The 27,946-nt window shown below is 40.9% G+C and overlaps 2 protein-coding genes across 2 annotated transcripts in view; both read left to right on the top strand.

Annotated features, from left to right (window-relative positions):
• Positions 1–27,946, top strand: part of LAMA1 (laminin subunit alpha 1) — a 156,899-nt gene that overhangs the window by 113,562 nt on the left and 15,391 nt on the right. Inside the window, exons 41-54 of the mRNA XM_036009299.1 lie at positions 1,869–2,004; positions 2,808–2,901; positions 4,426–4,542; positions 6,180–6,362; positions 6,665–6,819; positions 8,169–8,312; positions 9,306–9,439; positions 10,236–10,386; positions 11,717–11,841; positions 22,229–22,379; positions 23,046–23,190; positions 23,634–23,775; positions 26,112–26,226; positions 26,421–26,582. Of these exons, the coding sequence (XP_035865192.1) occupies positions 1,869–2,004; positions 2,808–2,901; positions 4,426–4,542; positions 6,180–6,362; positions 6,665–6,819; positions 8,169–8,312; positions 9,306–9,439; positions 10,236–10,386; positions 11,717–11,841; positions 22,229–22,379; positions 23,046–23,190; positions 23,634–23,775; positions 26,112–26,226; positions 26,421–26,582 (1,954 nt within the window). The remainder of the gene's footprint in view (positions 1–1,868; positions 2,005–2,807; positions 2,902–4,425; positions 4,543–6,179; positions 6,363–6,664; positions 6,820–8,168; positions 8,313–9,305; positions 9,440–10,235; positions 10,387–11,716; positions 11,842–22,228; positions 22,380–23,045; positions 23,191–23,633; positions 23,776–26,111; positions 26,227–26,420; positions 26,583–27,946) is intronic.
• LOC118496724 (transcription factor AP-2 gamma-like) lies at positions 16,787–20,043 on the top strand. Its single transcript, XM_036009300.1, is given in 5 exon segments — positions 16,787–18,100; positions 18,103–18,209; positions 18,211–18,335; positions 18,337–18,575; positions 18,578–20,043. Coding segments are annotated over 5 exon segments (1,398 nt in total). The 5' UTR covers positions 16,787–17,685; the 3' UTR covers positions 19,090–20,043.

Raw genomic sequence — 27,946 nt, 5'->3', positions numbered from 1 at the left:
TTTTTTGTCTAAAAGTGCAAACTCCCGTTTTGTTTATAATGGTAAGGAGGATTTCCTCCCATGTCTGATAACATAGTTGACCATTGGCATAAAGGTGTGATGGAGAAATGAAAACCAAATAGGCATTAAAGCAAATATAATGCTACAATATCAAGCCATCAAGGCCTTGTCAAGCACCTAAGTGTGCAGGTCCTTATTAGGTTACATGTGCACAGAACAAGGATATTAGGTTCTTTGTATATCATACCATTTTGGAGCTACACTTTGCCTGACTTCCTGCATGGTTAGAGGCTATGGTTGCCCACACTGCGCCTATAGAAGTGCTGGGACACTCTCACCTCCTGAAAGATATCACCCCTAATTATTTTCTACTGCCTGAAGGTCTATCACAGTATTGCAATAATTTAAACTTATATTTTTAAATGTGTCCTCACTTGTAAAAAGTGTCTTTAAATGAGAGTCACAATATTAGGTCAGTGATCCCCAAACTTGTCTGCACATTGGAACAACCTGGGGAACTTCAGAAATACTGATGCCTTTGTCCCCTAGTCCTCCCAGCCCTGCTTGAAGACTGCAACTTAATTCATCTGTGTTGTGGTCTGGGATTTGTTATTTTTTAGAAAGATCCCCAGGTAATCTAATGTGTAGCAAATGAGGGAACCAATGTTTCAGGCCTTATCAGTGATTTACACAATATTCTGAGTGAATTGGTAAATTTATTTACTTAAAATGTGTTATAAATTATGAATGGAAAGGTCTGGACACACTGGGAATGTGTGTTCTTGCATGTTGGGCATGTTTTGTGGAAGGGGAGAAATAAATATCATTGCAGTGAGGAATGCTGCCATAAAACATTAGCTCACACAAGGACAGCAATTAAAAATGATATAGGAGAGAATATTGCATAAATTATGTGTTCTACTGAGCGCTACTGCCTGTGGTGCCACAGGAATGAGCAATAGAAAATGGGATTAGAAACTCAGTGTTTCTCTTTTTATCATCTTTCATAATTTCCCAAAAGAGAAAACAATATTTTGACCATATACATAGCTAGAACCAAACATTTATTACTTAGTATATGTACTAAAAAGCAATTTGGTATGATACACAAAGTTAAATAACATTATTATCTTTTATTTATAAATCACCGAATTTTGCCAGTCAAGTAATAACAGTAATAACTGTTGATGTCTGGTATGGGAATCACCCAATTCAATAATCTTGGGAAGAAAATGAAGTGAATTACACAGCAAGCAAAGATATGTCGATGTCAATTGTCAGATTGTATTTTCAGGATAGAGAGGCTGGATGAAATTGCACCATTGCCAGTTGGCAAGTTCATAAGTGATTTGCCCACTTGTGCAAGTGAAGTTCAGGTGATTGAAATACCATCTGATTCTCCTCCAAAATCTCTAGTGAATTTCATCAAATTTCTCTATACCATTTGAGGAATAAGATTCAGCATCCTTATATGTGCTCAGGAAGGCTCTTTCAAAATTAGTAATTGCCTTGCTGGAAAAATTACAAGGAATACAAGTGCACAGCGACACTGCAGGCACATGTAGGGGCTTTGGATAGAGATGACAAGATGTTGAGGGCGGCTGGAAGAAACTGATGAATGGTTAAAAGGATGGGAAACAGCCATCCTCTTTCCTTTGGGTAAAAATTAAACAGCAGTTCTTAATGTTATTGTGACAACGTGGTTACGGCTTTTTAAGATTGCTTTTGGAGTCGAAGGAGAATCCATATGTTGTTATTCCTTGTCGATGATACTGTTCTGGGGGAAAAGAAACTAGGTGGCTTTTAAGAATAGTGGGCAAGTCCAATTTTAGTTCATCACGACACCTCTAAGTATACTGATTTCACAGCGACCTTGGAAATGTTCGACACGTGTCCCTGAATGCAAGCAGTGCAACCCACATCCATTCCAACATTCAGAGCCTCATTGAAGAATCAGAAAAACTGGCAAAAGATGCTCTCAGGATTGTGACTGGGGCAAGCCTGGTAAGAAAGGCCCCATGGGTTCTGGTGTGTACCTTCCTTTTCAAGGCACCATGGGAGACTGTTCCATAAGGTTCTTGAGCAAACACTCAGTGGCTTAAATTTATACTTGTCAACGCTCTTTTCTGGTGGGATCTGTTTATGGCTTCTGTCATCATGTGATTTTCATGTGAAATTAAAACATAACTTCTTATGTTTTAATTTCTTAAGGTCATAAATACTTCTTTAAAAGGACTAGGGACTAGTGATATAAACATGAGGAAAATATCTCACCATTTTTTATTCCAAAAATGATAATGCTGCTTAATATATACTTGAGACTTTTTTAAAGCTTTTAAAATTACAGTTGACATTTAATATTATATTAGTTTCAGATGCACAGTATAGTGGTTAGACACTGTATGACTAACAACTCAATTCCTCCAAAAAGTCCAGTACTCACCTGGCACAAAACATTTATTACAATATTATTGACTATATTCACTATGCTGTACTTCACATTTCTGTGACTATTTTGTAACTACCAATTTCTGAGGCATCTTTTCTTACCTGTGGTGAAGGTTTTTATTTAGTGGTTGGTTGTTGTCTTTATATATTTAAAATGTCCTGTGTTCTTCTTCCTCACTCATAAATTAGGACATATATTAGGCATAAATTAGGACAATTTAAACTCTCCCTACCTATTGTCTAGTTGACTTCCTTGTTTGGAACGAGATGGGAGGCTGTTCTGATAGAGTTGCCTTCCCATCCCCAGCAGGATTCCCCCCGCCCACCAGTCACCATATTTAAGTTGTCTTGTTTTCTAGTCCCCAGAATCCCTGGTGTCTAATGGGAAAGCAGCTCTCCAGCACAGTTCCAAGTTTCTAAAAGAAGGCAAGAACCTGAGCAGGAAGCATCAAGGTCAGTGTCTAGCTCGGACTTTGTTGATAAGAACACATCTCTGAGCATACTGCCTTTCCTAGAGCAATCTGAAGCTTGATATTTCTTTGTCACAAGAATATTCCAACTTGCTATCATATCAAATTACATAACTCAAAATTTTACTTTAGTGATACCTCTTTATTTTAATGTGCAATTCCCTCTAATCTTCCATAGACTCAGGAAGCCATCCTTAAGAACCAGGCCCTCCAGTCTGCTTCGTCTCCTGAGCTTCTACTGCTCTTCACAGTGTTTGCCAGCTCATCTTTGATGTCATGTGCTCCCCTATTTGTGTGTTACTGTTTTATAAGTTCTCGAAGAGTTGTATTATGTATGATACTTCTTTTGTCTTTCTCATAAGACTAATATAATGTTAGATTCGTGGTAGGTTTTCATTAAATAATTATTGGGTTAAGTTATAATTGATTTATCAATTTTTCAAAAAAAAATACCTTAATTTTTCCTAAGAGTTTCAGTAAGCAATTATTTGGCATACGTAAGAGCTATCCACTGGCATAATGGCATATACATAATAAAATGGCAGCAGGAGTCTGTTCTGTGAGAGAAACATACAAGTTTTATAAGATATAGTATATTTTCACTTTAATATATTCTAATACCAAGTCTTTTCCTATAAATAGTGGCCCATAAACAGTTCACACCCCTTTTAGACTACTTCAGTGTGTAGTGCTGGATCCCTCCCCACCTGTCTGAAACAAGAGTGTGGACATGTGCATATCTTTTTACTTCTCTGTGAGTCACACAGTTTAGAATATATAGAAAGTACACAATTCTCCATCATAAAGCATTAAACACAAACTCAAGCATCCATGTTGGTGGGCTATGGTTTCAGTTTATGCAACTAAAGGTATTGTATAATCCATGACATGGCGAGCTTCCTGGCAATTCCTCTCATGTTCATGAAGGATTTTATCAATAATTTATTTGTTAACATGTGTTCAGAATCTAATGTGATTGTGTATTATGAACAGAAACTTCTAAAGTGAAAGCTCTGATCTAACAGCTTTGATCAGACCTGAAGGAGGTTGAATTGAGCCCCTGCTGGGTGGTGGGACGGGAGCAGGAGGCAGAGGGGCTCAGTGGAGAGAGAAGCAGGCGGGAAGAAGACTCCTAGGCAGGAGCCCACACTTAGGGTTTTACAAACCGGAGGAGAAAGGTAGCCACAGTTTAAGTGTAGATAGGAAGTTAATAAGTCTAATTAAGACTGAGTGGTTTAAACACAGTTCTCCACTTTGAGCTGAGCTGTAATTAAATTGGACATGCAGTTTAAGAAGAAATATTAGTGAGAAGGGCAATAAGCAAAGTAGAAAAAGTGATCAAGCAAGCTAAAAACAGAATTTTTGTAATCAGGGTGCTAAGTCTCACTAGAAGAACTTTCAGCGTTGGGGAGGGTCTCTGTAGAAAGCTGTCAATCTGTAGATGGGTCAAAGTGACGAAGAAAACTTGCACAGGCTAAAAGGGAACACTTTCCCCCCCTTTAAATAGGTCTCACATTGGAACTGGGAGAACTGAAAAATACAGCAAACACATTTCAAGAAAATGCTGGCAAAATTACTAGGCAGACCAATGAATCACTCTTAATTCTTAGAACAATTCCTGAAGGTAAGTGGGAAGGGGCTGATATAATTAATGTCTTCTCATTGCAAATCCATTAGACACGAACACCAGGAAGTCCTGCCTCAGGTCTGATTAAGAACCCTCGCTGGACCAGGATTGATAGTTTTTACTTGCAAAGAAAATATGATTTGGAAGTAAAGAACACTTGAACTGAAATACTAGTATTACACTCTGAAAACAAAGTCTTTGAGTTTTTATAATACAATATTGATTGCTTACTTTAAAATGGGCTTGTGGAATCCAATGAACAAACTGAACTAACAAGCAAAATAGAGACAGACTCATGGATGGAGAGCAGGCTGACAGCTCTGGAGGGGGTGGGGTTGGGGGGTGGTGGGATGGAGCAAAAAAGGAAAAAGGACTCACGGACATGGGCAACAGTGTGGTGATTGCAGCAAAGGGGAGGTGAGTATAAGAGGAGTAAATGTGAATGGGGGGAAATACAATAAAAAATAAAAAAGATTTTAAAAGTGGGCTTGTCACATTCTGTAAATAAAAGAAGTGTCATGCAAAGAAGTCAGCAAGTAAAAAGCTGGAATGCTCTTGCTTTGAGGGAAAGTGTTAGATGCATTATAATTAGGAAATTTAAAAATTCTTTCTTGGCAATCTTCCTTCATGAGGCAATAAAGCATTCTAAAATAGATCACTTTAATATGGATGGTTTGGAAATATAGTATTCATTAAAGTTTTAAATAGGATAACTTTTTAAAAATGTAAAACAAATAAATTGTGCTCTGATGTTATTTCCATTCCCTCATCCTTCTCTTTTTTTCTCAATAAGATTTTTAAAAAGCTTTATAAGATGCCCAAATATCTCTAAATTTCTGGTTCCTGGTTCACCTTGTAAGCACACAAATTACCTTGGGGAGCTGGGTTTGGGGCACCTTGGACGTCTTACCTTAAATCAGTGGGACATTTTCTGACCTGGATGTTTCTTTCTGTCTCTCTTTTTTTGAAGACAGTTGGTGTGTGTTTATTAAACACTTAAAATGACTTTTTATTTGGAAGTAATTTCAAACTTGCAGAAAAGCCGTAAAAAAAATAAGAATACCCGTGTATTCTTTACCCAGCTTCTCCTGGTATTAATGTTTGCCCCATTTGTGATTAAAAATTTTTAAATGAATACCAGTGTTTTTTTAAAAAAATCACCACCCAGATTTTTTAGAAAAACTGAATTCTAATTTCTCTTAAGTGGTCATTCATTTAGTCTTGTTTCTGGTGTTACATCTAAAAGCAGGCAGTTGGTTGAGAGAAAAAAAAAATACCACTTCCTCCAGCCTGGGACGGGTCCATCCCACCTACACATTTAAATTCCCAAACCTTCTTCTGACATGGGATGATTCAAAAAATGTGTTTAATGAATATGAGGAGGGAGTGATAGAAAAGAGACCAAATAAAGAAGTTTAGCTTTTTAATATATAAGATCCTGGGCATAACAATTAGCAGCTGCTTTTGTTGTCTTGTGTGGTTTGAAATCACAGTTCAATACAGTGAACTCTGACAAAATTATTTCATTTATCCCTAAAAGGGAGGAGCAGAGCATATGACCAGCAGCCTTAATCTTGCCATGAGACAGAAGCCCCACTTTATGGCGTGCATGCTTGCATATCAATTTATTTCAGGTGTCAGAGACAAAGGAACCAAAATCAAAGAGGTGGCCCTATCTGCCAATCAGAGTGCTGTGAGCACCCTAAAGAATGTTGTGAGCCTGAGTCAGAAGCTGTTGAACACATCGATGGACCTGTCCAGGGTCAATGCCACATTCCGAGAAACAAACGAACTCCTGTGGGATTCCTCAATGACCAGTATGTCACCCTTCCAATTAGGAAAGTCAGCATCGTGCGATTTTGAGCTTGCCAAGCCCACAGTGGTGCCCTGTTCACAGACAGCATTCCAAAAAAAAAACAAAAGTGCACAAACATCTGGATTTGCATGTTAAAGAAAGGGAGGGGCCTTTGGTAATGCATGGTGCTGGTGCATTTTTTACATATGTACCAAAGTTTCAAAGATTTCATAATTAAGATATTCTATTTTATCCAGTGCATTAGTAATGACAAGTTCATTTCTCTTGTGTCCTTCACCCAAACCCTGCCAACTTTTTTGCCAGGTCTGTTAGCTGGAAGGAAAGTTAAAGACGTGGAAACACAAGCCCACCTTTTATTTGATCGGTTGAAGCCTTTGAAGATACTGGAAGAGAACCTGAGCAGAAACCTGTCAGAAATCAAACTACTGATCAGCCAGGCCCGGAAACAAGCAGCTTCCGTGAGTGTGGGGCCCTGGGGCTGTCGGCAGCACCAGCTCCCCTTGGCTGAGGCTTTGGTAACCCCACGTCCTAGAGGATTCCTGTAGAAATGGCCTTCTGTTGCACCGGGTCCCAAGAACATCTGCTGACCAGTTCTCAATAATCCCACATTCCTCACCGCCTGTCCTAAGTGTATTTACTTAAGTATATTTACTTAGTCTCATTTTCTTTGATTTCTGCATTTACATGTGTTTCAAAATGTTGTAAGCAAAGAGATTTCCATGTCTTTATGGAGATTTGTAGTTGTAGCCTAGCTTTATAAATTCGTAACCACTAGCTAATAGTTGTCTAAGGGTTAATATCGCTCTGTGTTTTGTTGATGGCAGATGGTGTCATTTCCATCATTTTACCAAGTTGGTTTTAATAATCCAAGTATTCTTCCAAATGTTTGTGCAGTCTGGGCCCCATCCTCTAGGAGTCTGGCATAACAATCTGTGTGTATGGAAAATGCTGCACACATTCAGGTCACTAAATCCATAAAACTCTCGGCACCCAGAGAAGCACAAATTTGAGAAAATGTTTTCTAGCCGTCCCATTCACAGTACATGGCATTGGCTCTTAAGGAGTGGTGTGTCAGAGAAATAAGACATTCGAGAAAATATGCAATTGTCATGCTGCTGGGGATTTACAGAAGATAAATGTGACATCCAGCCTCATGTTTATCCACCTAAAGTTTTCTGGCCAAGATGAAGGAGTTCCGAGCTCTTTGATGCCCCGTCTCCATGCCAGTGACCTCACTGTTGCAAAGGGCTGAAGGTCTCTATGAGCTCTGGCTCCCATCTGTTTTGGTTACAGTCCCCAAATAAACATAAGCCCAACAGATGGCCCCAAATGCTCTGGTTGACACAAATTTAAACTCTTTAATATTAGTATAAGCTGTATATGCAAATAATTACTTAGAGAAATATTTAGCAGTGTAATGTTTGCCCTATAAATATTTGCTGAAAGAATAAATAGATCACCCCTCCACTTATTTGATAGATGATCATCAAATATCCATGCTGGGTCAGGTCTAAAAATTCCAGGGTGATCTGGCTAAGCTCCTTGTCTTTAGGGAATTAAATCTCACATGACAGAGACAGTTTTCTACATAAAATACTTTTTAAAACCTCAAGACTGACTTTTTCAGTACTTTACCAAATAAAATGAATTTAATCACCATCTGATTTCTCACTTCATGAAGCATTGCATGTTGTCAGAGAGGAAAGCTGCTTAACAGTGAACACCCACCTTGGAAGAGCACTCTGGAACTCCTGGCGCACTGCCAACCTGTCACCGAATGATTGGGACACTTTTTTCCCCTCTACAGATTAAAGTTGCTGTGTCTGCAGACAGAGATTGTATCCGAGCTTACCAGCCTCCTATCTCTTCCACTAACTATAACACCTTAACACTAAGTGTGAAGACCAGCGAGCCCGATAACCTCCTCTTCTACCTCGGCAGCAGCACCAGCGTGAGTGTGGACCCACAGGGAGGGGCAGCGAGTCTCTTGTCAATGCATGTGTATTCTGAATTGACACTTTGTTGATGAAAAAAACGATAGGGTCTTGGTGAAGTCATTCATTCTTCTAAGGGCACTAACCTTTCACTAAACCAGTAGCATCAGCTTAAAAATAAACAATTTACAAAGTTCAATACGTGTGACAGGAAAGTGGCATTGAGGAAGGAAACGTGTCTCCCTCTGCTATCTTAACCACAAGCTGTGACTTCAACCAACTTTTCGTAATGCCTTTGGTGACCTCCGAAACCACTGAGTTTAGCTTTGGGTCTGTAAAGTTGGCCTTGGTGGCTGTCACCAGGAGTGGAGGTGCACACCCTAAGGCCTGTCACAGTGGTGCAGCTTCACCCGGGATCTTCTACCCAAGCAGATTCCAGTGGTGCCTGGAGGGCAAGTCCCTGGTGGAAGGCCATTGACAATGTTGGCTGTGCCGGTGGGAATGCATCTGAAGCCTTGTCTGTGTTAGGGCAGAAAATACTGGCAAACACAGATATTATCAGAAACGTCTCTAGGAGCAAAGGGACGAAACACATGCAACCTCTAAGGAGGGATTTCATGGCTCTGTCTTACTGCATATTTCACACTCATTTATTGCCTTCTCAGACTGGGCCGCCACAAGTGCAGCGCCGTCCCTCATGTGCCCTGAAGACTGCAGGGATCCTCCCGCGATGAGTTTTCCCGGGGATTTTTATGGGAGGCATTGCGGAGGGCAAGGGCAGTGGGGCACTAATGGCTAAGGGTGGCCACTGCCTTTAGTCCCTTGTCATACTCCAGTTCTGGGGTGTGTGGGGGTGGGGGATTAAGGACAAAAGAAGATAGAGTTTTGATTATTGATATTTCTAACAAATAGAAAAAATGCTGTAGGAACACATTATTTGAAGTATTTGTAGTAGTCATGCAAGCAGTGTGGCCTGCACACTCACGCCAACTCATGCCCCTGCACCCCAGCCCGACTTTCTGGCGGTGGAGATGCGGCGAGGGAAGGTGGCCTTCCTCTGGGATGTGGGCTCCGGGCCGGCACGGTTGGAATTTCCAGACTTCCCAATTGATGACAACAGATGGCACAGCATCTATGTAACCAGGTAGTAGAAAAAGTTCTCTTCCAGTATCTCTCTTTTTAAAACTTTATCTTATAAGTAATTACATGTTTGTAACATCATATAATAGTCTGAAACTCCTAGGAAGTTAGATTATAATGAAAGAATACTTACAAATAGGGTTTTTTCTTATAGAAGAAATTAACATTGTTATCAAAACCAACAATGAAAGAAGAAAAAAGTTAAAAGCTCAAGTTACCGTTAGAATGGCAGGTGTGAGTCAGAGTGGCTAGCTCAGAGCAGGGGAGTAGGTGCAGTGCGGGGCGGTGGGGGGGGGGGGGAGTTCCCTGTGGCTGCACTGGGTGGGGGGTGGGGGGCAGAAGAGACAGGAGACCGGGTACAGGTGGGAATGTGTTTTCTTAAAATTTACCCTTACAAAGCCTCTCTCCAAAAATTACTCTTAAGCAGTTTTACATGTATCTTTTTTTTTTACTTTCCTGTAACATGGTTTGTTGTTGATGGTATGTTGTTTTTAGGAATTTTTATCTTTTGCTTTGCTATCAATAAAAATAGGTCATACTAGAAGCAGTAAACAGTTTCGAATATGGTTTACCTCATTATCCATGATGAAATTTATGTTTTAGAAGAACTGCTTTACAAGATTTTGGAGAGTGAGGTAGAATGGGGGTTGGAAAGGATGAGAAGCAGGGAGCTGGCCCGGGGCTGTGGCGGTGGACGCGGGGAGAAGCAGGCTCAGGCTGGGTGCAAGATGAGTGTGTCCATGTGTGGGCTGACTTGTGACTCTGGAAGTGTTCTTTTGGCCATTCTTTGTGACCCTTAGATTTGGAAACATTGGTTCAGTGACTGTGAAGGAAATGAGTGCAACTCAGAAGCCACCACCAAAAACAAGTAAATCCTCAGGGTCTGCTAATGTCCTGGATATAAACAACTCAACACTAATGTTTGTTGGGGGGCTCGGAGGACAAGTTAAGGTAACATTATGAACGTTTGTCTGAACACAACTGATTGGTTGATTTTACCTGTGTAAAAATTTAATATTTACATTTAAACAATGTTATATGTCAAATATATTTAAAAAATAGTATAATTAAATTACTAAATATATCCTAGGCAGATGAAGTTTTGTTTGCTTCTTTTATTTTGCTTGGTGACAGTTCATCTGCAGAGTTGGGTTGGCTTTGCAGGGTAAAGGGTCATGTGTAAAAAATAGTATAAATGGAAAAGAAGTCCATGGTTCATTTTGTCATTTGGGTTTCTCTTCCAATGATGAAACAAGAAATTAAGTATTTCACAATAATTTCTTTGAAGTTCCTTTATCTCTACCATAATTCTAGTGGTAGACTTACATTAATTAGTGTGCAGGGAAAGGGCCCATTGTATCCATTTTATCATGCCGGCTACCCTCTCACCCAATACTATGAGTCACATGGACTTGGTGTGTGCTCTCACGTGCGAGTCTGTGCCTGCCAGCCTGTCACCACTGACCACATTCTCTGGGGCTCTGTTCCTCAGCTCTATGAGGGGCACCCCCAAAACCCAGAATTTAGTTATAAAAACCTTGTATTTATTGTTACATGTTTAAAATTCAGGCATCTTCAAAGTACTCTCCATTTGATGCAATACACCTATCAAGATGTTTTTGCCACTGCTCAAAACAATTTTTGAACTTAGCAATTTCGATGACGTTTAGTGCTTCTGCCATTTTTTATTTCACCTTTTCTACATCAGCAAAACATTTCCCTTTGGGGACTTTTCTCATCAAGCGAAACAAAAAAAAGTTGCCTGGGGTGAAATCAGGTGAATAGGGAGGGTGGGGCATGGGGGTCATGCCATTTTGGGTCAAAAACTGCTGAACACCCAGCGCCATGTGGGCTGTAAATCACCCATCATGAAATGGGCAAACATAATGAAAGAGTCTTCAAAAAAATTCACTACATCCAAATGTAGCCTCTCACCACAATGCCAGCTAGTACACTGATACAGGTCTAGCAGGGGAAGCCTGTACTACAAGGGGCCTGCCCTCCAGAAGATAATTCCAATTTATTTTGGGTCCTTCCTTGTAAAGGAGGTTTCTTTCCAGCAACCCTAGTACATGAGATGATCTTGAAGTCTCATCCACTTGTCATTCACTCTAGTATTCCAGTTCATAATTGGAAGGAAATCCAGTGATTACAAACTGGCTATTTTTGGGATGTTTTCTCAAAATTTGAATCTATTAGATATAAACTTTCATGCATTTAGAGAATTGATTCCTTTTTACCAAATATATGTGGGTTATGTTTGTTTGTTCATCTGTATTAGAAGTCTCCTGCTGTGAAGGTTACTCATTTCAAAGGCTGCATGGGAGAGGCCTTCCTGAATGGACAGTCGATCGGCCTGTGGAACTATATTGAAAGGGAGGGCAAGTGCCATGGCTGCTTCGGAAGGTAATAGGCTCCCACAATTTAACACATTGTGTCATTATATGTTAGTATATTAACATCTGAAAACTGCTTAAAGAACTTGCATGTACATCAACAATGAATGGTTTGTGATGTCAGCTTTCTTATTGCAAAGGATATCATAGATTTACTGGTAGAAGCATGGGTATCATTTTTGACCCTTAAAAGTACTCCTACTGCTGTGTCTTGTACTATATGCTTTGATTATGGATCATAAAATCGAGAAGCATCAGACATCTGTTTAAACGCTCTTCTGTCTCAAAGAGCCTTGGGTAAACCACTATACATTTTTATTTTGAAAGTACTTCCAAGGATGAGAATTTTTGTGTGTGCTGTCAATTTTTATAAATAAGTACTTTCCTATTCCTAAGTTATATAATTCTAGACGTAAAATGCACTTGGAAATGGAGAACTACCTAACATTTTTGCACATACTGATATAATAGAAGACATTTAATAACTTAATGTTGCCAAGCTCAATACCTCCTCTATTATTTTCTAATAACTACAACCCCATACGTATTCACGACCTGTTAACTAACACTTTAGCAATTACGACCATAGATTTCCTTTGCTATTAGAGAAATCCAACGTCTGATATAATTCTCCATCTAATGGACTGCCCTGTCCGGATAGATACCTGTTGACAGTGAGCTGTGACAAGATCAGTTAGAAGCAACTCACATGTCCTATTAGAAACTCATGGGTGAGTTTTCCCTTTGTCATTGTCAGGTCTGCTTTCTCATATGGCTCCCAGCTTGGGATTTTGTAGTTTAAGCCTTTTATTTGCTACATCCCCCTTCCCTACCTTGCATCAAAAGTTATGACCATAGCACATTTGTTGAAGCCTGAGAACTAAAAAAAAAATGTATTAGGCTTGGCGTCTTAATTGCTCAGGCTCCTGGCCCAGCTCTCCTAGCAAATCTCGCAGTGACTTGGGGTCACTACACCTCATGGAGGGAGGTTTGGTTTCTTCTCCCAGAACAGAAGAGCAGTAACCATACTTATCTTACCTACCTCCCAAAATTGTGGTGATGAACACATAATATGATGTATGTGAAAATACTTTATAAACTTGAATGTTCACCAATGTTCACCTCTGATCTTCCTGTAGTGATACCTCATTGCTTTCCAGGTAAATGTCAATACATGTGTGAAAAACCAAGGTTTTGTAATTGGCAAATGTTGTCAAAGTGATATTACCTCATGACATAACAACGCCTGCTCTTGAACTTCAGGAGCATGAGCACATGCATTGAGGCTCTCTCATCATCACTTCTCCCTCCTCCTGTTTCTTTACCATGGAAGGAAGTCTTCCTGGCAACTTAGTAATTCTAACTTGAAAACACCGCAACCCCTATACTCTGTCCCCTACATTGACCCCAGAACATTAATTGTAATTGTAGAAATATATTGTAGAAATTGAATGTTTCTAATGTGGAAAATGCCCCTCTACATTAGCTGTTACAACATTCCCAATTTTCATCAGTCATTTTCAGGATGATTTTAACACCACCGACCTCACATTGCAGCAATGAGTGACTTTAATGATTGCTGGTTGTTCTCAGCTTTGGAATAAGGAAGTCAATTTTTCTGCGTGGCCCTGGGTTTTGTTCTCCTCGAGAACTGACCTCTGACCAGATTTCCATCCACTCTGGACCACAGACTGAATCATAAAGGTTCTACTGGGAGGAAGGATTCACAGGTGCTACCATCCTCCTGATGGTAATCTTGGAACTGGCTTTTTTTTTTTTTGGTAGAGGGATGGCTACCCAGCTGAGCTTGAAGGCCAAATTGACTCATTAACACAATCAAACTAAGGTTAGATTAGACATATTTCTATGGGCACTGAGCAAATCAACTGGATATTCTTGAATCATATTGACCAACATTTCAAAAAATATATTTTTTAAAGAATATTAATTTGGTGTACTATTAGTGTGTGTTCCTTTTTCAAATAAAGCAGCATTAGAGGGTGTGTCCTGATCATAAATGTTTGGGAAACACTGACTTAAACACTGAAGTGTATTGTTTTACCGTGAGGTTGTGTGCAGTGACCCTGTCCTGGGAGAGGCTAGAGTTACTGCATTTCCCAAACTCATTTGACCCCAAATTCTCTTTTAAAGGGAGCATTCTGTAATTGCTTATGTTTCATAGACCATACTTTGGCAAGTGCTGATATAGACACAAACTGGTACTTTATGTCTAGGTTTATAAATTGATTTACCTATTCTCATTTTAGGTAACCACCTCTACCATTAAAAACTGCAGCTCAGGGAGCTAAATAAACTAGTTCTAGTAACTGAACCTATTTTTACAGACCAGTGATTCAAATTCATTGAGTCTTTTGCATTTGTGTGTAATTGACCATCATTAAATCATTGGTGTGGTCCATCGATGTCCTCTATTTTACTTTTTAAATTATATTTTATTGTTTATGCTATTACAGTTGTCCCAAATTTTCCTTTTTGTCTGCCTTACCCAGCACCCCACAACTCCCTCAACCAATACCCTCACCATTATCCATGTCCATGGGTCATGCATATGGGTCATGCTATGTGTTATTTGGCTACTCTCATCCCTATGCTGTACTTCACATCCCGTGACCATTCTGTAACTACCAATTTGTACTTCTCAATCCCTTCACCTTGTTCACCCATACTCCTGACACCCCTGCCATTTGGCAGCCATCAGACTGTTCTCTGTATCTACAATTCTGTTTCTGTTCTGCTTGTTTGCTTAGTTTGTTTTCTTTAGATTCAGTTGTTCATAGATATATATTTATTGACATTTTATTGTTCATATTTCTCATCTTCTTCAAGAAGATGCTTTAACATTTCATGTAATATTGATTTGGTGATGCACTCCTTTAGTTTTTTCTTGTCTGGGAAGCTCTTTATCTATCTTTCATTTCTAAATGACAGCTTTGCTGGATAGAACAAACTTGGCTGTAGGTCCTTGCTTTTCATTATTTTGATCCAAGATTTTGAATATTTCTTGTGAATCCCTTCTAGCCTGCAAAGTTTCTTTTGATAAATCAGCTGGTAGTCTTATGGAGGATCCCTTGTAGGTAACCAACTGCTTTTCCCTTGCTGCTTTTAAGATTCTCTCTTTGTATTTAAACTTTAGCATTTTAATTATAATGTATCTTGGAGTGGGCCTCTTTGGGTCCATCTTGTTTGGGATTCTCTTTCCTTGTTGGACATGCATGTCTATTTCTTTCACCAAATTAGGGAATTTTTCTTTCATTACTTTTTCAAATAGGTTTCCAATTTCTTGTTCTTTATTTTCTCCTTTTGGCAACCCTATGAAACAAATGTTTGTATACATGAAGTTGTCCCAGGGACTCCTTACAATATCTGCATTGGTTTGGAATCTTTTTCCTTCTTGCTATTCTGATTGGTTGTGTTTTGCTTCCTTATGTTCCAAATCACTAATTTGATTCTTAGTTTCATCTACTCTACTGTTGACTTCCTGTAAATTGTTCTTAATTTCAATTACTGTATTCTGTGTTTCTGACTGTATCTTTTTATGCTGCTGAGGTCCTCACTAAGTTCTTTGAGCATCCTTATAACCAGTATTTTGAACTATGCATCTGATAGATTGCTTCTCTCCATTTTGTTTAGTTCTTTTCTGGAGTTTTGTTCTGTTCTTCCATTTGGGCCATGCTGCTTTTTCTCCTCATTTTACAGCCTCCCTGTGTTTGTTTTTATGTGTTAGGTAGAGCTTCTACATCTCCCAGGCTTGAAAGAGTGGCCTAATATAGCAGGTGTCCTATAGGGTTCAGTGACACAGCCTCCCCTATTACCCAAGTTGGGTACTCAAGGTACACCAACTATGTGTGCTGTGTACACCCTCCTGTTGTATTTGAGCCTTGATTGCTGTTGGCAGGTCCAAGGTCAGCCACTGCCTGTGTTCTATCTGGAGCCACACTGCATAGCTACAAAGTGATCTGCAGATGGCTGCTACTTATGCTGGGCCTGGAGGTGTCCAGGGGATGCCAAGCTGTGAACCAGGACTGGATGCTGCCACTTCTGGGCCTGGGACTTAGTGAGAAGCAGGGGACTCACTGAAGCCAGATGCTGCTTGTTTGAGAAAGTTTAGGAAAATTTGAAGCATGGGCCAAGACAAGGCATTCATATAGAAAAGCCACTTGAAACAGCTTGGGTGGGCCTGAAAGTTAAGTAGGGAAGGGCCTCAGGGAATCACCGGGGCGGAGCAAACAGTGTGAGCCAGGTTGATAGAGTTTCAGATATGGCACACACCTGCTGGCTCTGTAGGAGGAGGGTCCAGAAAAGGAACAATGGCCTCTGCCAATTTTTCTGTCTGGGAGTAAGCTGCCCTACAGCTCTTGCCCTGATACTGGACAGTTCACTTCTTCTCCATATGTCTCTGATGCCTTTAAATCTGCTCCCCTGTACTAGAGCTCAGAGGAATGAGTCCAATAAGTCTGTGTGTGAGCCTTTTAAGAGAAACTGCATGGGACTCCTAAAGTGTCTGCTTTCCACAGCCTCAATTCCCGCTGATTTTTACAGCCAGAAGTTATGGAGACTTATCTTCTTGACACTGGAGCCCTAGGCTGGGGGTACTGGTGTGGAGCTGGGGCCACTCACTCCTGAGATATCCCTCCGAATATTTATCTGCCACACGTTGGTGTGAGACCAGCCCATTCTGCATCTCCACCCCTTCTATCAGTCTCGATGTGATTTCTTATTTAATTCTGTAGTTGTAGGACTCTATTCGACTCAGTTTCTGATGGTTCTGAATGATGGTTGTTCTATGGTTTAGTTGTAATTTTGATGTGATTGTGTGAGGAAGAGAGCAATGTTTACCTACTCTGCCATGCCATTAATATTCTTTAGATTAAAAAAAAAATCTCTATATGGGCAATTACCCTTACCTTTAATATATAATCGAGTAAACAAACAAAAATGTCCCTGACCGCAGGGCTGGGCACCTCAGCAGAACAATCCATGAAGTGCTGTGGTGGGCCCTGCTTTTATTTATACTGGCCTCTTACCCAGGCTGGGCGCAGCTGGGAGACAGGCACCTGGCTGACCAGAGAGGCATGTGGGCCTCCATGTTAGGGAATGAAAGCCACACAGGGGGACAAGCCCCAGAAACGTGTCAGTCATGCTCAATCATTAGCTCATTTGAATACAACCCACTTCACAACTGCCTTGCGTCAGGCCCTGCTGAAGGAGAGAAGCCAGAGAAGGACTGCACGTTCCTGAGAACCATCCATTCATATGCTCTGTAGAGGGGGATGGCACACACAGCGGGACAAGACAGATTTCTGGAGATTTATTTGAAAACTGACTTCACCATTTTCTTGAGTGTGTCCTTGAGCAAGGTGCTTAATGTTTGAGGCTCAGCTTTCAACAGGCAAAATGGGGGCCCATGGACCACCTCTGATCACAGTGGAATCATCAGAACAAAATGGAGTGAACATTTGCTATGTGCCAGTCACTGTGTTAAGAACTTTAAACCATGTGTTAAATCATGTGTAGCTCTCCCAGAGAGGTTCTATTATTATCCTGTTTTATAAATGAAGAGGGTGAAGCAGAGAGGTTAGGTAAGTTTTTTGAGTCCACACAAATAGTAAGTTGGGAAACTGGGATTTGAACCCCAACAATCTGGTTCTAGAGTCTGCTCTTAGCCACAGGAAGCTATGGTCAGCCAAGAAGTAGAGCAATGGAACATGCTTTTAGGAAACCACAGGTTTAAGAATTAAAGAATTGAGCTTCTTTTTGCTTGGCAGCAAGAACATGTACGGGCTGGTGAGGGAGAGCATTCTGCACTGAGTGCACCGCCTGCAGACTTCCTTCCATGCCTGGAGCTCACCCTTGGGACCTGAGAATGCCTCAGGCATTGGAGAGCCCAGACTTTCCCCATCGAGCTTTGCGGGCTCACCTCTGCTGGGTTGCCAAGATGGGGAACAGCAATGAGAACCCACATCTACCCCACCTCTCCTTGGCCATGCTGCATCTCTACAACCCTGTGCCACCCCTCTCCCATACTGGAGTCACCAAATACCAGCCACCACCCTACTTTCCACCTCCCTACCAGCAGTTGACTTACTCTCAAACAGAAGACCTCTACTTGCATCTGGGAGAAGTATATGCTGCTGCCATCAACCCCCTCCACCAGCCAGCACCCACTGACGATCAGGCACAGGCCTGGCCCAGCTGCCAGAGCCAGGAGGGGGCTGGCTTGCCTTTGCACCACAGGCACCCTGCCAGCCTGCTCCCCACATCTCCAGGCTGGACTGTGGTGCTACGAGTGTCCACAGGGATAGCTACCCCCTCTCAGACCTGCTGCTACCCCACGCACAAACTCTGGACCTCTGGATACCGTGCAGGCCTGGTGGAGAACCTGGGCCTTCAAGACAGGGGTCAACAGATCGAGGAGGTGCAGATCATGGAGGAGCAGCATCTGCTTCTGCATGATGGGACTGTTATTCACAAAGACCCATCTCCATGACCAAGAACCCCTGAGTCTCCTCTGTCAGAAGGAGCTGGCGGCCACTGGCATGAACCCCAGTGAGGTCTTCTGCTCTGTCCCTGGAAGATTGTCCATCCTGAGCTCCACACCTAGATACAAAATGATAGTTTCTAAAGTCCAGAGGCGATTGCCCCCACCTCAGTGCTTACATGCCTCATTACTGGGAGGTATTCTCGGAAGAGCCAACTCTAAAAATGGAGGCCGGCCCTTGCAGGAGTATTGGACAAAATGGGGCTGAGGCTTCCAACCCGGAGACTGAAGACCACACATGTGTCCCTCCTGACGTCCTTAGTAGAAGAGGAAGCCAATCATTTGGCTCAGGACTTTGTGTGTGTCTGTGAAGCAGAGTTTCCCAGTAAACTGGTGTCTGAGTACTTAATCAGACCTCACCTCAGAGGACAGAAGGAGATGGCAGTGAGAAAGAACATGGTGCTGGCTGCACAGCAAGTGTGTAAAGAATTCACGGACCTTCTCAACCAAGATCAAACACCCAACGGGAACAATCTGCCTGCCCTAGTCTTGGAGGCCAACATTCAGAACTGCTTGTCACACTTCAGCCCGATTACCCACGGGTTTGGCAGCCAGGCCATCTGTGCCACTGTGTCTGCTGTGCAGAACTACATAAAAGAGGCCTTGCTCATCCTAGACAAATCCTACATGAACCCTGGAGCCCAGAGCCCAGCCGATTCCAGGAAGACCCTGGAGAAAATGGAGAAGCACCCGAAATGAAGTTGGTGGGGACACAGGACTGAAAAGTCTGGAAGGGCAAACATCTTCCAAAACCACTCTGGACCAGCACAGACAGGGGAACCCCTCTTCCCTGGCAGACAAGTGGAGCTTGTTACCCTCGTTCCTATTAGAAAGGCCTCTGGCTCTCCGGATCATGGCTTGACCATGACCTCTTGGAGTCCTTAGTATTTCCCTGGCACTGAAGCATGGGACACATTATCAGAAGGTGATAGGTACTGGTTCTTGACCCATTAGGCTTATGTTTTATTATTTTGAACCCCATTCTTCCTGTCTCTCAAGTGGTGCTACAAGTTTTCCAACCTTTTCAATACATCCCCTGGGCTAAAAAAGAAACTCCACATGCTTAGCTGTTGAAATGTCTAATTTGATGTCAATCAAATCAAATAACTTACATTGTTAAAGTAATTGCTGGCTTTTGTGCCCACCAAGAATTCATCTTCAAAAAAAGTATTTATCTGTTTTTTTCAGATATTGAATCCTACACACAGTAGGAGGCAGATTCTATCTGCTTAACAACTAGTGAATAGGTGGTATCAGACATGCTTAAAAAGCCCCTTGTTCAAAGGGGTCCTTTGGGTTTTACAAAACTTGTAGAAACAAAGCCTGCTTATGATTTTATGTTTTTCTTAACTTTGAAAATTCTTCAAATGGGAGATTCTTTGGAATGGCGTGTACCTTTGAGGTACTGAAGCTTTATTGGCATATTTATTTCACATCTGGGTGTGTGAGAAGACTTGGGAAGGGGAGGCATGAAGCGTTTTGGCCACCTGTCATCCCCAGTCCCAGAGGAAGTGCTGTTACTTTGAGAAACAGTATGTGGAGTGCACAGAATTTATTTATGCATAACAATCTGGTTTGTAAACACAGGGACACTTCTTAATGACTTTGAGAATGGAGTTTCATTTCAATAACTTTTAAAGGGGATAGGGTCATCTAAAAAATCCATAGGTTTTATTCATATGCATACAGGGTTAGGAATTAGGATCCTGGACTCCCTGTTCCTGGTGTGCAAGATTCTCTTTAATTGAAGCTCTCTGCTCACAAAGCAATAACTTGGTGTCTCATTTCTGTGGGGCTGGTCCCAAACAAGAGTGTGCAGTGCAGTACATGGGGTGCTGTGGAGATTTGGAATCGAACTCTAGGCCTGTAAATGTTCACGCATTCATTGTTGTGCGTCTGATAGCTGTACAATAAAAAGTATTCTCATTTTTTAAAAAAGCATTAAAGAATTGAGAATTAAGCCAAAAAGTGTACATAGAAAATATTTTATATTAACACTCAAATGTGACCATTTGCATTCCCAATATAGTACTACTTTTTGCCCAATGCTTAATAAGGCTGCAGCTCTGATTTTGATAAGCTTTTAGGATATGCACTGAACACTTAAGAGGCACCAGAAAAGAGCCTATTTAGGACCTTGTGTCTAAATGGACCAATGAGAACTCTACACACAGCATGTGTGCTTCCAAGCAATGCTGAGAGCCGGAAAAATACGGAGCACCACCACTATTTTCCCAACTGCAGAAGAGCTGTCATTTCCATCTAATATTTTAACTGCTCGGATTTTGTTCAGGGGGTAGAAGGATGGGGGCACTAAATCATTTTGCCTAAATAAAACAAACTCACATCTTGTGTGGACAGCATTCCATTACTGCTGTGGTCATACTGCTCAGCTGAGATGGCTGACTCCCGGGTCTGCTCTTCCTCCAGCCCTTTGCGAACAGCTTTGTGCTCACTCTTTGGTGTGCTCTCCAGCAGGCGATTTCTTAATGCTTTGTGCTGTCTGGTTTGGATTTTTCAGGTGTCCTGAAACTGCTTTTTTATCTAGAGTTCTTTAGACTGGAAAGAAAAAAATAAGTGTATATAATTTTTAACAAAAAAAAGAATTGAGAATTGAGCCATAGTTTAAGAGTTTATGCGGAGCGCATTTCCTTTAAGTTATATTTCCTAAACGAGCAAGACAATTTTTTAGAAAAAGTTAGACTGCAGGAAGCAATCAATGCAACCTCAAGGTTCACAAAGCACTGCTCTTTTTCATTTTGTTTCAGTTTGGCTTGTTTGTTAGTGGAAACAGTTTCACTGTTCGGTTATTCTGTCTTGCTTGAAGATGTGGCACTGAGTTGGGTTATTATACACCTGCAGCCAGGAAAAATTCAAATCATGTCCCAAGAAACACCCAATCCAAGTTTCACTCTCATGCCCTATGAGATTCCACAAAAGTATTTTTTTAAAGATTTTATTTATTTATATTTTTTTTAGAGAGGGAAGGGAGGGAGAGAGAGAGAGAGAGGGAAGGAGAGAGAGAGAGAGAGAGAAACATCAATGTGCGGTTGCTGGGGGTTATGGCCTGCAACCCAGGAATGTACCCTGGTTGGGAATCGAACCTGGGACACTTTGGTTCCCAGCCCGTGCTCAATCCACTGAGCTACGCCAGCCAGGGCCCCAGAAAAGTATTTTTAAACGTAATAATGATGTGTTCCAGATGAACTTACTTTGTAATTTAATGCTTTTTTTGTTATTTTTACATTGTATCAAGTCAGCCTTTTGAGGCCCTGGAAAGACGGGAAACACACTGATGTGAGAAATGTGGCGGTTCATTTCACGTAACTCTGTCATAGGTGCGTCCTGCAGAGCTTTGAGGCTTCCTTTGCCTATTTTTTTCAATGCTTCTTCTGGTACAATGATACATATTTGTTTTCTATTGTGATTCCAGTTTTCACTAATGTAATAGTTAAAATCAACAGTGGGTGATAAATGCCAATATAAAAATTCTCCTGACAGCACTGGAATTAACAAAGAATAGTTACAGTGAAGGAAATTAAAACAAACAAATAAATATAGTTGATAAATAGAAGTATTTATAGCACTTATTTATCTTTTGATGCAATTCATTTTTACAGTGAATACTGCCTACATTAACTTTCTTTTCCTTATAAAGCACATGGACATTTGTGTCGCATAATCTCATGACAAAGATATTTTAAGATATTATAATTAACACAGTACAGAAGTAATAGCTCTACCATGACTTGTGTGGGAGACTTCAGTAACTGTGTCATCTATCCTCTTGAATTGCCCTCCTGAGAAAGGATTGTGTTTCCCCTGCTCTGTTTTGCAGCCCCCAGAATGAAGACTCTTCCTTCCATTTCGATGGGAGTGGGTATTCTGTCGTGGAGAAGCCGCTTCGGGCTACTGTGACACACATAATTATGCTTTTTAGCACCTTTTCGACAAATGGGCTTCTTCTGTACCTCACTTCCAATGGCACCGTAAGACTCCTTGTGGGGTGCTTGGCCCTGCCGTGCATGCACAGTTAGATTGCTATGAGGATATTTGTGTTTAACGAGTATTTCACTAACATATGCTAATTATACATATGTATATGCCATACTATATCCTTTTAGATTATTTATTATATTCGTGCAAATTCATTGAAGAACCTTTAGAAGAGCACCCAGTAGAAGATAGCTTTCCTATCATTATAGGAAAGATATCAATCAAACATTTACTATTAAATTTTGAGGTTAAATAATGTCTTATTCTACATTCACTCTGACCGCTGTGGCCTTATTTGAAATTCATTCACTAGAATTTCATGTTTCCATCTTTCTATCTTGTGTATTGGTGATTTCTCTCAATCGTATAGTTTTATTTTTGGAACTAGTCCATTTATCAGTCTCAATAAAATAGATATAGAGAGGTTTCACACCTTTTACTGACTTGTAGGTTTTGATAATAATGAGTTTATCTCATATCTGTGTAGTGCCCACAAATGGATACTTAGTCCATTTAGTTTCATAGCATCGACCTCTGGCTGTTGCCAGGTCCAGCTTTCTTAGTTTGACTTCAGAAGCTTTCTGCCATCCCCGATGTAAAGGAAAAAGAAACCTTGTGATACAATGTGGCCATGGGTAACTACTTCCTCTTCTTTACAGAAAGACTTTTTATCCATTGAGCTGGTCCATGGCAGAGTTAAAGTTACAATTGACCTGGGCTCAGGGCCTCTAGCCCTTGTTACAGACCAGCGCTACAACAACGGAACCTGGTACAAAATCGCCTTCCAGCGAAACCGGAAGCAAGGTAAACGAAGCTGGATGGCTGGGTGTTGGTTGCCCTAACAGGAATAGAAATCTTTCCAAAATTTGTGGTCTTTACTTACTTTAGCTTTCTGGGTATTTTTAAATGATATTCTCATTGAAAACCATTGTGTTCTTTAGAATACTAAGCATCAGGATTCATATTTTTCTAGAGAAATGTTTAATTCATAGACTGCTTAACAAATGTATTATTTAACATTAAGGGTTCAATTGAAATCAAGAATCAAATCAATTCTACTTTCTTTCTGGATTTACTGACTTTTGTACAGAGGATTGCAGTTAATAGTCAAGAACATTCGCTGGTGAAAATGGCAGAATGTAGAAGAACATGTCTTTATAAATGAATCTTGTTAGCAGACGTCTGTGTTTTACCTTATGTAGCAAGTGATCTCCATTTTATTGTCTATTCCTTTCGATCCCCTTCAGGACTCCTAGCAGTCATTGATGCTTATAATACCAGTTACAAGGAAACCAAGCAAGGTGAAACCCCAGGAGCATCTTCTGACCTCAACCGTCTTGATAAGGATCCAATTTATGTGGGTGGATTACCCAGGTCAAGAGTTGGCAGGTATAACACCACAGTGCATAATTTCCCTAATTGCCAACTAACTATACTATACTAGGATACTATACTAGTTTCCTAGGGCTGCCATAACCAGGCACTCAAACTGGATGGCTTAAACAGCAGAAATGCATTCTCTCATCGTTCAGAAGGCTACAAGTCCAAAACCAAGGTGTCGGCACCTTGGGGCTGTGAGAAGAATCTTTTCCATGTCCCTGTCTTAGATTCTGGCAACACCAGGCTTTCTGCAGCATGTAGATGATGTTCTCTTTGTGTCTACATGTTGTCTTCCCTCTGCGTATGTCTCTCTGTGTATGTGTCCAACATTTCCCTGTTCATAAGGACACCAGTCTTACTGGATTAGGGCCTACTCCAACGACTGCATCTTAACTTGATTGCATTTGTGAAGAACCTGTTACCTAATAAGGTCATATTCACAGATACCTAGGGTTAGAACATCAGCATTTTGGGGGGAGGACATAATTTATCATAACATCTACTTTGATTCAAACCATTCTATGTCATATTAATTGGGAACTAAAGAAAGCCTTCTGCAGTAAAATTAATGATTTTATATTTATTGCCTTTAGAACATCTAGAAATCATTACTGTGCAATATTTGGAGACCCCGTTGTCCATCGCAAGTCATTCTCCTCCCTGGCAGAGTAGGAGAATCGTTTTCTAGGTACACACATACAAAATCACGCTTCTGCAGACTTACCTAGATTCTCTTTTTGTGTGATTAGCATGAATAATATATATAAAAGTAGAAAAAGCAGCATCAGGAAGTTGGATGAAAGATGGCAGGGAAGAGAGGCAATGAAATCCTTTTATAATACTGATTCATGTTTAACTTTGTGACTTTAATAATTCACACAAACTTTCTGTGGTCCGTGGTCTTCAGTTTTGTAACTTTGGATTGGAAAAATTAAGCTCTAACTTTTTTTAAGTCATATACAAAAGGTCAAAGTCAAGTCAAGATAGCTTCCAGGGAGTGGGGTTATTGAGTATCCACACCGAGTCACCCAGCCCAGTGGCTTCCAGTGCACATTTGCAGCAGTACGCTGCCTCAGGCTGGGTCCTTGCACAGAATCCTCACATGTGACACAGAAGTTCAGCCACTCCAGCTGCTATGGGCTGAGCAACCCAGGCCCACTTTCCCCTTCTTACTGATAGAAGTTTATGAAAGTTTCAAGGAACATAGTTTACAACCACAGTCACTCCTCCCCTTCCCCAGTCTTAAAAATGATTACATTTAAATTTCTGGGAATTGGTCACATATGCCCCAAGTCTTAGCCCTCCACCAAGATAGAGTAAGCACTGGACGCCTGTCTCCTAATCCCTGATTCCAGATATTACCACCTGGCATGGTGTGCTGCGGAACCCCTGTGGCAGCAAGTTCATCTGTGCTTTGCCTAAATAGCACAGAGTGTAGACAGTGGAGAAAAGGACACAGCCCCTTTTCTAGGAAGACATCCCAAATCACAGACTTGTGCTAGAAAGGCCTCAGGTATCATGAGGTCAGCCTCTTATCTACAAGGGAAGAAACTGTCATCCAGAAACATTGAGATTTGTCTTAAAAATCATAGAGTTGTTGAATGATTCACAGCTCATTGCTCCACACAGAGAGAAAGAAAAATGAGATGTGACTCTAACAGAAAACCATGTTCCTAGCTAACATTGAAGAGTATAACTTAGTATTATCCCTATTTTGGAAAGGAGAACCTGACCACATTACAGCCCCACCCCACTCACTACAGCAGTGTGGCAGCTTCTATTAAGAAAAATATGATATTGGCTTTGAGTCTACAAATAGGCTTGTGAATAATCCCAGACTTCACCAAATACAATGATTTAATTCAGGACAAAATTCGTGAATATGCGGTATGAACAAAAACCACTGCCTTCTCTAGCCGTGCCATCCTAGGAAATCACATTTCCCACCCTTGGCCCCATGGGAGCAAATGTTCTGTCTCTTGCAGACTGGATTATAATCTCTGCATCATAGTTTCCTTACGCTAGTACAGTTTCTTTTAATTTGCCTGTGTTTTAGTATGTTTAAATTGTAATGACTATAATAGTTTCCCTTGAAATATTAAACATATTTTTTACAGGTAGCCATCTAGTCAATTGCACAAAATTCAATCCCTTTGTTTAGCCCTAAGGAGAGCATTTTTTGGAGACCTGAAGTTCTTACCATCATTATCCTTCTTAGAGAGAGGCCTAAACATTTCTGCAGAATGACACGTGGAAACAGATCTTTCTTATTTGTTGGTCCATTTGTATTCCTTCTTTCAAAAACGGAAACATAATCCTTGTTGTTCTCATGCCCTTCCCTACAGGAAAGGTGTCACCAGCAAAAGCTACGTGGGCTGCATCAAAAACCTGGAAATATCCAGATCGACCTTTGATTTACTCAGAAATTCCTATGGAGTGAGAAAAGGCTGTATACTGGAGGTGGAAAGCGTTTTATCAATATTAGAATAAGTTTATATAAATGCCCATGGATTTACCAACCTAGGAGAGTAATAAAATCAAAAGCAGTGCGGGGAATAGGAAAGAGCTGATGGGGAGGTCGGCGGGTCCCCCCACCATGGGAGGCTCAGCATGCAGATGGACCTGACTGTGCTTTTCCTTTCCTTTGTGACCAGCCCATCCGGAGTGCTAGCTTCTTGAAAGGTGGCTATGTTGAGTTGCCACCCAGGTCTTTGTCACCAGAATCAGAATTGTTGGCAACATTTGCCACCACGAACAACAGTGGCATCATCCTGGCTGCCCTGGGCAGGCATGGGAAGAATCAGCAGGCCCAGGGGGTGAGTAGTTCAAATGCTAGTGAGCCCTGAGTTCAGAAGGAAATAACTTCAGAAAAAACTGAATGGAAAATGACTTCGTTGTAAACGTTAATTGTTTATGGGCATGCATTTTTAGTAAGCACAAGTGACTATGCTGAGTGTCTTTCCCGTGTGAGTCAGAAATTTCTTTGTGTTACATAATACATGTTCCTTGTCTGGCTACTGAAAAGAAAAATACTTGCTGCTTCCTTCTAATTCTTTTAAAACTCACTCAGATAGCATATTCCTGAATTTTCTTCTACCTATTATGGTTGTTACTCTTCCTTCTAAGGCTAAAACAGCAAGATCTCAAAGACTATAAAGTTGTGTAGTACACTGCTCCATGAAGCAGGATTTTGTTTACCAATCACTACGGATGGAAAGGAGAAGAAAGAGAAAGGTAACCCGTGACAAGCACATAGACCAGCAGTAGGAGAAGAGAGAAAAATGGTTTTCCATATTAATATTTCATTTCAATAGCATAGGTGATATTTACCCTTTCCTCTGCTCAAGCTTCCACATACCACGTAATCTAAAGAAACTGCACAAAATGCTGATGTGTTTTCTTGATGAGCCGAGGCAACGTGACAACAGTTTACAGGGCACTGTCCTCTGCTGTGGAAGGCATTCAACAGACATTGTTGTGCAGTGATCGCAACTACTCTGCAGTGTGAATGTGGCTTCCTCTGCAAATATTTTTGCTGCAGAAGAAATGGGTTCAGAGAGCCTGGCTGACTGTACACATGTCTCAGCGAGGACTGAAGCACCAGTCCAAAGACCTCAAATACCTCACACGCCTCTTGATGAAGGGCTAACACTGACAGATTGGTTTGTGGACTCCAACAATCCTTTTTTCCAATTGAGGTGAAACTCACATAGCATAAAAGAAACTGTCTTAAAGTCAATGGTTGTGGCATTTAGAGCTCTCAGTGTTGTGAGGCCACCTCCACTATCTAGTTCTAAGATATCTGCATCACCGAAAATGGGGGGTGAGTGGGAAAGCAGCCACTTTCCACTCCCCCTCCCTGCCCCAGGGAACCACCAATGTTCTTTCTGTATCTGTGAATGATTTATCTAGTCAGTATGTCTCATATGAAGGGACTCATACAACATGTGACCTTCAGTGTCCATTCACATTATAGCACGCATCAGTACTTCTTTACATAACTAATTAACATTCTACTGTGTGTACATCATGCAATTTGTTTATATAGTTCATTGATGAACATTCGTGGTTGTTACCACCTTTTGGCTATTATGAATAATGCTGTTTTAGATAGTCACATACAACCTTGTTTTGAGTACTTCTTTTCATTTCTTTTGGGTGTATATCTAGAAGTAGAACT

This window comes from Phyllostomus discolor, chromosome 9 (assembly GCF_004126475.2).
Source record: "Phyllostomus discolor isolate MPI-MPIP mPhyDis1 chromosome 9, mPhyDis1.pri.v3, whole genome shotgun sequence".
NCBI classification, from domain to species: domain Eukaryota; kingdom Metazoa; phylum Chordata; class Mammalia; order Chiroptera; family Phyllostomidae; genus Phyllostomus; species Phyllostomus discolor.
The sequence above is the reverse complement of the archived record's forward strand: the minus strand, read 5'-3'. Positions and strand labels throughout refer to the sequence as shown.